At 37.5% G+C, this 11,350-nt stretch overlaps 1 protein-coding gene across 1 annotated transcript; it reads left to right on the forward strand.

The window, feature by feature from the left end:
* Window positions 1–274: 274 nt before the first annotated feature.
* DTD2 (D-aminoacyl-tRNA deacylase 2) lies at window positions 275–10,889 on the forward strand. The gene is made up of 3 exons (XM_074235366.1): window positions 275–399; window positions 5,433–5,502; window positions 10,102–10,889. Exons 1-3 carry the CDS (start codon window positions 289–291, stop codon window positions 10,425–10,427), a joined length of 507 nt encoding a protein of 168 aa, XP_074091467.1. The 5' UTR covers window positions 275–288; the 3' UTR covers window positions 10,428–10,889.
* The last annotated feature ends 461 nt before the right edge of the window (window positions 10,890–11,350 follow it).

The raw sequence follows: 11,350 nt of genomic DNA on the forward strand, positions 1-11,350 counted from the left end.
TTTATAAAGTTATTATTTATAAAATTTTTATAAATTTATCATATTTATAAATTAATATATATTTATAAAATTTATAAAATTGTTATTTATAAGATCGCTTCTCTGCCAAAGACTGGCGGCCAGAAGGGAGGCTCTTCCTAGAGCGCCTCCCTGGAGGCAGAAGCCCAGGAGTGGCCCCGCCCCCCGCCCGGCCCCGCTCCCTGGGGCTCCTCCCACCGGAGCCTGGCGGGCCAATCCGCGGGAGCCACCCACAGGAAGAGGCGGGCGCCGCAGGGGCCGCCCTCCGCCATGGCCGAGGCCGGCCGCCCGCCACAGGCCCGCGCGCTGCTGCAGCAGTGCCTGCACGCCAAGCTGCAAGTCCGTCCCGCCCAGGGCGACGCCGAGGCGCAGTGGGTGGAGGTAAAGTCCGCGCCCCGTGGGGCAGTGGTTCGCAGCCCTCGTCCTGGCGCCGTTTCTCCGCGGCCCTCTCTGGGGCAGCCCCCCCGGACCGCAGCTCCCGCGTGCGCTCGGGGCGGGCTGGGCTTGCGCAGTCCGCCCCCACGTGTCCGGAAGAGCGCGTTCCCCGCCGCCCAGGCTTAGGCTCCCTCCTTTTCCTGGGAGCTGATTGGCTCTTTGGCGGTTCAGATCGCCTCCCGCTCGGGGCTGCCGTGGGCGCCGGAGCCCGGCGGCGGCTTCTCCTTGGAGAAGCGCAGCCGACGGGACAGGCCGCGGACCGGACCGAGAAGCTAGGCCTTCGGCGCGCATGCGCGTCTGATGGCGCCCTTGTGGTGCCGGCCCCCGGACGGGGGTGCCCCGGAAAAGCTTCATCTCCCAGAAAGGCTTTGAATCGGTCTGTTTTCATGAGGAAACGATGCCCGTTCTTTATCAGGCGCTCATTTTCGGACATGGCGGAGTTTTCTGTGACTTCTAACAGCATTCCAAGACCTTTTTTTCTTCTGATTTTTTTTTATTTAGAGTTTTACCATTTTCCCCTTAATCTCGCTCCCCTCCCCCCAGCCCCACACAGAAGGCATTCCGGCAATCTTTTTTTTTTTTGGAAATAGCTTACATTTTATTTTGTGTGTGTGTGTTTTTATTTTTTTCTTTTATTATTAAAGATTTTATTTGAGTTTTACAATTTTTCCCCCCATCTTACTTCCCTCCCCCTACGGAAAGCAATTTGTTAGTTTCCAAGGTATACATTGATCCAAATTGAATGTGATCAGAGAGAGAAATCATATCCTTAAGGAAGAAAAATAAAGTATAAGAGTCAGCAAGATCAGACAATAAGATATGGTTTTTTTTCTAAATTAAAGGTAACAGTGCTTGGTCTTTGTTCAAACTCTACAATTCTTTCCCTGGTTACAGGTGATATTCTCCATCGCAGACAGCCCCAAATTGTGCCCGATTGTTGCACTGATGCAAGTACATCAAGGTTGATCATCACCCCCATGTTGCTGTTAGGGTGTACAGTGTTTTTCTGGTTCTGCTCATCTCACTCAGCATCAGTTCATGCAAATCCCTCCAGGCTTCCCTGAATTCCCAGCCCTCCTGGTTTCTAATAGGACAATAGTGTTCCATGACATACATATACCACAGTTTGCTAAGCCATTCCTCAATGGAAGGACATTTACTTAATTTCCAATTCTTTGCACCACAAACAGGGCTGCTATGAATATTTTTCTACAAGTGATGTTTTTACCCTTTTTCCATCATCTCTTCAGGGTATAGACCCAGTAGTGGTATTGCTGGATCAATTCCAAGGTGTTTTATAAAAATCATTTCATCCATTCTACAATACTTTGGTTGTTTGGTTGGCTTTTTTCAATAATAGCCTCTAAAAAAAACTTAAATGTTAAACTAAAACACCTGCAAATGTAGGTAACACCCACTTGAGATGATTTCAGTTTTACACATTTCTATTTTTACAAATTGAAATTTTGCTACTAATTTTCCTTTCATTAATAATCAGTTGACTCAAAATTTTCTATCAGATTTTGGAGGTTCAGTTTCCCCTGCTGTTAAATGGTCACAAATCTGACCTTGCTCAGTAGATTCCACTATCTCCCTATTAACCAGGATACAAACTCCTCTATTTGGCATTTAAAGCCTTTGACAGGCTCCACTCAAACACCAGAAATATCATGTATTACTCCCTTTTACATACTGCCCAGTACAGTCAAACTATCTTTCTTGCTATTCTTATGTTTTTGTGGGTTGTTTTTTGATTTGTTTTTGCAAGGCAATGGGGTTAAGTGACTTATCCAAGGTCACATAGTTATTTGAACTAAGATCCTTCCGACTCCAGGGCAAGTGCTCAGTTCCCCTAGCTGCCTCCAGCTAATCTATTCTTGATTAGCAATACAAACACTACCACTGCTGCTACTGTTCTGGGAATTGATACAAAAAACACTGATTAAAAGATGGGAAATCCATCCTAGCTGTCCCTCTTCTTGTTATTCTTTACTGGTAATAGCACCTGTTTAATGCATGTCCTCTTTTTTTAGAAACCTTAATTTACTTCAAAGCTCAGTTCATCTAAATGCCTCTTATAGTCTTCCTGTTCTTCATCCTCCCTTATTACTTTGCATTTATTTTGCACATACATTTTGGAAGTGGCAGTTTGCTAAGAAAACCCCAAATGGAGTCACAGAATCTGACACAAATGCAAGGATTGAATTTTATGTTTGCATATGTTGTTTCTACTAGTGGGAATGTAAGCTTCTTGAGGACATAATTGCCCCTTTTTTTCCTTTATATTCCCAGGGTCTACCACAGTGCCTGAAACTTTTTAGATGATTAATAAATGCTTACAGATTGATTCTACTAACCTTTGTTAAAGAGTATTCATATTTTTAAATTTTCTTATTTTTTTTGCCCTCACTACACATAAAAATCACTGTCTGAGTATTTTATTTTTCATATATTTGTTTTTTGCAAGGCAGTAGGGGTTAAGTGGCTTGCCCAAGGTCACGCAGCCAAGTAAGTATTAAGTATCTGAGACTGGATTTGAACTCCAGTCCTCCTGACTCCAAGGCTGGTGCTCTATGTACCACCTTGTTGCCCCTTCTTTTTCTTTTGTATAAGAATTTTCTCTTTTTCCTCCTTCCTTAATGACCACTGTTCCATACTGAATTAAACTGTCTTTTTACTTACATGTGGAAAACTGTTAGTTCCTATGATTATCATTTTAATTTTCACCTTTTGTACCTTTTCTATATCAATTCCTATGTTTTTTTATAAATACTATGCTTCGTTTCCTTTATATAGAAGATTTATGATATTTCTTCCTCCCTTTTCTCCAAACACCCACACTAAATTAACTTTTATAAATAATTGGGGGGGAAGGGCAGCTAGGAAGATCTAAGTTCAAATTGGGCCTCAGAAACTTAGTACTTAGCTTTGTGATATTGGGCAAGTCACTTAACCTCATTTCCTTGCAATAAATACATAAATAATTGAGAGAAAGGAGAATTCTTTCCTTTAATACCTTTCTTTACTATCATTTAAGTTCTTGTAAGAAAGAGACATTTCAAGAATCAAAAATTTTTTCAAGTAGCATTGTTTTGCTTTATTTTTTCCAAGCAACAAGCTTCATTGCCATTCCCCTTGAAAAGTCATCACTTTTTAAGTTCTGGAAAGAAGTAATAACTTGGAGGGAAAGATGACTTGAGCATAATGATATGTATTGAAAGGACAAAGTTTAAGAGAAAGATTTTAATGAGTAGTGACTATGAACAAATGGAAGGAATTATTATTTATCTCCTGGAACAAAAAAAATCTATTTAATTCAGGAGAATTTAGTCACTTTTTGTTAGGGCACTAATTGATTGCACTTGTGTTATAGTTGTGACAGCGTAAGGCTACCAGTTCTTGGCAGGATGAACCACAGTCTTATTCCAGGCCAGGGTTTAAGAAATGGCATCCTACTCCTCCTTTTTTGCTAGTTATTAGAATATCTTGGTAAGGGTTGAGCTAATAACTGAGGAATCTGACTGAGGAATTCTATCAAATAATTTTTTTTTCATTTTTATTTATTTAAAGCAGTGTGGTTATAAGTGACTTGCCCAAGGTCACACAGCTAGACAATTATTAAATATCTGAGACTGGAACTGAACTCAGTTCCTCCTGACTCCAGAGTTGGTGGCCTATCCACTTTGCCATTCTAGCCGCCCCTCTGTCAAGTAATTTTAATAGTGCTAATTCACATTTAAAGAGCACTTTAAGGTTTAGATAACTCTTAATTTATCTCAGCCCTGTGAGGTATTTTATGCAAATATTTTCCTTAGATTAAAAAACTGAGTCTCTGAGAATTTAAATACCTTGCTCAGGTTCACTCAGCCAGTAGGTGTCTGAGATCAGATTTAAATCGCAGTGTCCTGAAAATATACTACTTTTATAAAGCATTATAATACAGATTTTAGTGTGATTTAAGGAAAAATATGTCTAAGTCCTAACTTAGTAGATTTATTTCAAGTATCAAGAACAACAAAGGAAGAATTTGAAGTTCACTGATGGAATTATATCTTTATAGTATGTAATTATTAAATAAATTTAGTTACAAAGCAGTTTGTTTGATATTAAAAAAAACAACCCTTTGGTAACAATTTGATCAAAAATGAAGTGAGTTGCAAAGCTCCAAGAGAAAAGGTAAATGGTTTCTGGTGCTGGAAAGTCTTGAAGCAAAGACTTGGATGACTACTTGTTGGCTGTGATGTAAGGGATTCCTGATTAAGTACTGATGATCTCACATGCTCTTTCCAGCTTTGAGATTCTTTGATTCCAGTCTCGAAATAAAGGAGCTAACTAAAATGCCAAATCAATTTAATCCCAAAATCTTAATTCATCAGCTATGCCAAGCTTTTCTTTTTTTCTGTCAGTAAATAATAGTGAATGAAAGTTATAGGAATAAATGGCATTTGTGTCATTCACATGGTGAGTGAAATGAAAATTTGCTTTAAAAGGCTTTTTAAAAATTGTATGATTTCAGGAGACCATGATTAAAATCTGGCCTCCAATACCTAGTGACTGAGCAAGATATTTACATGTTTTTCAAGTCTGCCCAACTCATTCAGGGAGCAAGAGAATGGTCATTATGTCCAGACATCTCTGATTAACAGTAAATATGTGTTTTGAAATGTATGGCTTTCATTTTTCAAGGGATAATTTGCTTCCTTTACTGCTGCTAGCTGTTTTTCAGTTGAAGTATTTTTTGAAAGAAATGGTTCCCTAAGTGCTTGATAATTGGCTATAACATGATATTCCAGACTCAGAATTAAGTAATCAAATGTATTTTGAAAATAGCTCTTTTCCTTCCTTTGCTTTTGACCTCTGCGCTGATAATGCATGTCTGGATTTTTCCACTGTTGTCATTGTAGATATTTTATTATTTGCAAGTTAAATTTTTTTAAACTAATTTCTAATTTTTAAAAAACTTTGCTGATTTTGCACAGGTTCCCAGAGCATTAGTGATCTATGTCTGCTTCTTCAAAGGTGCTGAAAAAGACCTTCTACCTAAAATGGGTATGTGTGTGATTTTAGCCATTATGTTTTCCTTCTTTAATATATAAAATGAGCAGGAATTAGTGAATTGAAAGCAAAGAATGTGAAAGAACACAATTAGCCTTGGGTTCCTCTACTTTTGAAAATCTGTGCAGATTCGGGGGAGGGGTCAAGAGAATGCTATGAACAAACTTAACTCTGGGTCATCTGGTTCAGAGGCTGAAGGGACCTTAGGGATCAGCTACTCTAGGCATTGTGATGTGATAGAAATGATACTGAATTTGGGAAGATCACATCCTTCATTTGTCAAATACGTAACCTTGACAAGTCACTTAACCTCTCTGGGCCTCAGTTTCCACATCTGTAAAATGAAGGGGGAGGACTAGATGCCTTGAAGGAAATCAATGATTGATATATATGTATATGTATATGTATATATATATGTATATACATATATATATCATTTTACACGAATAGATGTACGGTTTCTTAATCTGTTCATCTTTAACATAATTGGATATCGTCTTTGTTTCAAATAAAAAATCATTCAGACATTGTTGGTTTTGGTATTCTAGTTGAAAATTTGGGGGGGGTTGTGCATACTATGTGCAAAGCCTCCCCAAAAGTCCTTATTTAATGCCTTATAATACCACTAAGAGGATTCTCAAAGGATACACCATAGCTAACTGGCTCAGTAGAATGGTAGGCCTGGAGTCAAGAGGGCCTGAGTTCAAATCCAACTCTGGGACCCTGAGCAAGTTCCTTAATCCTCTTTGTCTCAGTTTCCTCATCTGTTAAATGAACTGGAGGGTAATGGCAAACTACTCCAATAAATTCTATACATTACTTTCAAAACTGCCCCACTTATCCATGCTTCCTTCTGAACTTCCATCTATTATTTTTTAATTGGAAAAAAATTCAATAGGCCCTCTTTTGGGGTGACATCATTTTTGCTAAAAAACCCCCTCAAGAAAAAGAGAGAAAAAAAAACCCTTGTAGTAAATAAGCAGAGTCACACAACACAATTTTGCACATTGACCATATCCGCAAAGTTTATGTCTTTCAACCTTGTGGTCCTTTTTGCCAGGAAATAATTAACACACTTCATTTTAGGTTCTCTGCACCATTGCATTGATCAGAGTTTTTAAGTCTTTCAAAATTGTTTTTCTTTGTATTATTGTTATAGCCTCTATGATTGTCTTTAGCTCTGCTCACTTCATTGTCAATTCATACTACCCAGAATTTTCTGGTACAGCCCCTTTTGTCATTTCTAACAGGATACTAATGTTCCTTTACATATTCACATGGTATGTGAAGTTAAAATTTAATGCACCAGGGGCAGCTAGGTGTCATAGTGGATAAAGCACTGGCCCTGGAGTCAGGAGTACCTGGGTTCAAATCCTGTCTCAGACACTTAATAATTACCTAGCTGCCACTTAACCCCATTTGCCTTGCAAAAACCTAAAAAAAAAAAATTAATGCACCATCCTTCAAGTTCCTTGCAGGCAGACACTTTTGCTTTTGTCTTTAGAATTCCTGCACCTAGGATAGTTACTGACACAGGCTAGGCTCCTAATAAATGTGTGTTGATTGACTGATAGATGCCAGGATTGTTAAATATGTGAGACATGATTTCAACCCTCCAATAGTTTACAGTCTGGTAGATGAGTAGAGATACATACAAAAATAACTATAATTGTAGAAAAGTGTAGAATTCAAAATCTTACAGAAAATGAATTTTGAAAACTATGTTTGCATCTAATTGGAAAAAATAAATGAAATATTTAAAAAGAAAAAAATCAGCTTCAATCCGAACCTATTGTATATGCAAAAAAAGACCCAAACAAACTATAATATAAAGTAGAATATAAGTATAAGAGAAAGACAAATCAAATTATGAAGCTGTCAAATTCAATTTTGTTTGCCTTTAAGCAGTCCCTAGCTTTTGTGAATTAAACTTTCATTTATCCTTTATGAATAAATGACCACTGGTTAGGTTTTGGAAGGGGACCCAGGTGAACCAGAAAGTGTCTGTGGAGCCTTAATTGACCCCCCCACAACTCTTTTATCTTGAAGCCCCCTATTTCTAAATATTCTTCTCTGCCCCTATTTAAATCACAGTGTTCCTCACAAAGTCCTAACGTATTCATTATTCATCCACTCTCCCTCTAGGCCCTGTTTCCAGTGTAACTTCATAAGATGGGGTCCTACCATTGCAATCAAAATTCTGAATGTATTTTCTCAGAGAAAATTATTACACTTAGTGATTAAGTTCTGTATTAATGTCTGTATGGGAGAATATTTCAGGACTAGAAATTTAAGTCCTTTGTGGACTGGTCTGACAACTTAACTACTGTGTATAACATTGTTTCCCTGAAACAATGAATTCTGAATTCTGAGCTAGCTCCTTTACATAAAATGACTTTTTGAATAATAACCTTTAATTCAAGGTTCAATGATAAATCAATCAATAAACATTTATTGAGTACCTACTCTTTGCCAGGCACTCTATTATTGGGAGACAGCATTCTGCTGTGTTGGATTTGGAAGTCAGAAGACCTGAGTTCAAATCTTAGTTCTACTTTCTGATCTGTGTGACCTTGAGTAAGTCACAACTTTGCTGTACCTGTTTCCTCAAGGGAAGGAATAAGGGTTGCACTAAATGACCATAAGGCTCCCTTCTATCTTAATATCTGAGCTAGTGTTTATTTTTTTTGTAGGATATCTACTTTAGTCATTCTCAAGTATAGCCAGCAGAGGGAGATATGTGGTAGCTCACCGAATGCTTCTCTCCTGACTGCACTATTACTCCACTTCTTCACTAAACAGGACTCTAGGTGGTGAATTAACTTTAAAACCACCCCAATACCTTAAAGAGCCTCACCTTCCCTGAGAAGCCAGCTGTTCAATTAGTGGGTGGGATGGCATAATCCAAATAGAGAAAATAAAGGAGATATTAGTAAAGCAAAACTTTATAATGTTTAATAACTCTTTGATATCCTGCCTTCCAAGAATTTTTAACCTTTGATTTGGGGAGTGAGAGAACAATATTCTGGGGCTCTCCTATTCTCCCTGAGTATTCATTCTAACATTCCTTTCATTCCAATTAAGAATTCTTCTCTATTTCTGAAAGATACATTGTTGCCAACTCCCACTTGTACTGATTTTCTATGGGATTTAATTTTGTGTAGTTTCTCTTCACTTCCATACCATTTTTGAGTTTGCAAACAAAAGTCAGTCAACTTTCAGAAAAGTACTTCTAATTCAAAATCTACTATTTGAGCATTTTTTAATGGTAGATATTTATGAATGTTGTATAGTTTTTTGTGTAAATTATTTGAGAATGGGGAATGTTTCACTTTTTTTATATATGTATTCCTAATGTCCAATACAGTGACTGATTCATACTAGGGAATAAGTTGTTGTTTTGGGGTTGGTTTAGTTTGGGCTTTTTAGATAAAGGCAGTTTGACTAGTATGCTGGCCTTAGAATCAAGAATATCTGAGTTTATATCCCTCCCTCTGATGTTTATTAGTTGTGTGACTCAATTCACCTGATATTTTTGTGCTTCTGGCAACTACCTAGGACTCAGCTATCAGCTCACAAACTGTTTGCCTCTGCTCCATGAAGGAAGTTCCCTTCAGTGATAAAGTCACAGATCCTTAAATTTCCCTCGGATAATTCTAAGTTCAGATTCTATTTAGCAGATTCTATTTAGAATCCCAGGTGAATTGTTTTTTATGCAAATGTAAAACATCTATAAAACTCATAAATCTGCACTAATAGCTTATAATTCTATAATCATAGCATTGTTATTATATTAGATTACAGTAATGCTGGCATTGTTAGAGAAAGGTAATACTGTTGATACAATATTTGCTTTCTTTCACTTGTTCTTCTAATAGATAGGCATTTCTAATGATTCTTTTGCTCATATCTACCTGAACCCAAATAACCAATAATATTTGTGAGATGGCTATTTAGTGCTGGTTTAGTATGATTTTCTAGCTTTTTTAAAAATATGTACTAAATTCATCATTCCTTTCATTTTCTGTGTTGTTGATATCAGTCTGTTCTAATGAAATGGAGCAGAAGTCCACCGTACCATTTGGGATTTGAACACATCAACCTCAGCCTCATTGGCAAAGTGTTCTAAATACCTAAGCTAAAAGTATCCAATGAACTTGAACTTTCACCTAATGCTTCTTGCTGTGTGGAGCATCTTGGACTCTTATTCAAGGGGATTCCATACTGAAGCATGCTATGGCCTAGAAGTCCCTTCATATTTCCCTCCAGGACAGCATTATCCCAAGACCCCAGAATATGATTATATTTCAAAAAAAAAAAGGTACCTAGGGATTTAATATTGGGGTCACATTAACTACTAATTAAGTTTTGAGATATCACACTATTTTCTGTATAAAATTAACCATTGGTATTGAGGGGTTCCCCCTCCCCTTCACAAAGTATTTTTAAAAAATCTAAATAAGGATTTGGGTCAAGATATATGAGCTGACAAAGCAGCTTTTGAAACGTGATTTTTGAATTCGCTGAGGGTTGGTGATTTCTTGGGGGAATTTCTTGGCTTGACTCTTCACTCTAAAATGTTTTTCCTACCAGTTAGCACACTGCTGAATGTGAAATTAAGTGAGACTGAAAATGGTAAGCATGTCTCTATATTGGAGCTACCTGGGAACATTCTCATCATCCCTCAAGCCACTCTTGGGGGAAAAGTGAAAGGAAGAACTATGCAGTACCACACCAACTCTGGAAAAGAAGAAGGATTAGCACTTTATTCTCAATTTGTGACTCTGTGCGAAAAAGAGCTTGCTGCTAATAGTAAATGTGCTGAAGCCGGTATGGTGGTAAAGCATGGAACTTATGGGAACAGACAAGTATTAAAGCTTGATACCAATGGACCCTACACACACCTGATTGAATTTTGAAAAAAGCTTGTATAACTTATTTTAGGGTGAAAAGAACAGGACTGGACCACCAAAGAATTTTCTTTTTTTTAATCTACCTTTATAAGTTTTTACCACGTTTTTGACATTGAATAATATGAGTTATAGTGTCAATTCTCCTGTTGGCTTGGGCAACTTCACCTTTAATTCATCCTACTATCCTTTTTTTAAAATGCTTCTCTTAGAGCTGATGGTATTGGAACGTAGACTGAAGCACATTTTTTTCTTTCTTTCACTTTATTTCTCATGAGGTTTTTTTATTTCTGGTGGGGAGGAGGGATTATTTTCACTCTTACAAGAAGACTATTTTAGTAATGTATAAATACATTGAAATAATGTGAAAAAAATTTTAAGATGCTTCTGTTGGTTGCACAGTGATATTTTGAAGAGACTCTCGCAACATTATTTTCCATCAAATAAAAAAGAATTATTTTAAAATTCTAATTAGTAAACAACAAGGAATTTTGTCCTGCTAAAGTAAACTCATTGCTTTACTTCTCAAAAATAAAAATCTCTCAAATTTCAATGTATTATGCAGACCCTACATAGTTTATGATGTGAAATAATTTCTTTAATACCTCCCTGAAGCCCTAACATCATTGGTATTAATCATCTTTAGACAGCTAGTGGTGCTCTAACTAAAGTGTCTGACTTGGAGTCAGAAAGACCTGAATTCAAGCTTGACCTTGGACACTTACTAGCTTTGTGATCCTGGACAAGTCATTTAACCCTGTTTGCCTATGTGTCTTCCTCTTTAAAATGAGCTGGAGAAGGAAATGGCAACCCACTCTTGTATTTTTGCCATGATAAACACAACTGGTTCAAGGAGAGTCAAACGCTACTGAATGACTGAACAGTAGCAAATAGATCATTTCCTTACCAGTGCAGAGCATAACCCCCTTCTG

Source organism: Macrotis lagotis, chromosome 4, assembly GCF_037893015.1.
Source record: "Macrotis lagotis isolate mMagLag1 chromosome 4, bilby.v1.9.chrom.fasta, whole genome shotgun sequence".
Lineage (NCBI taxonomy): Eukaryota > Metazoa > Chordata > Mammalia > Peramelemorphia > Peramelidae > Macrotis > Macrotis lagotis.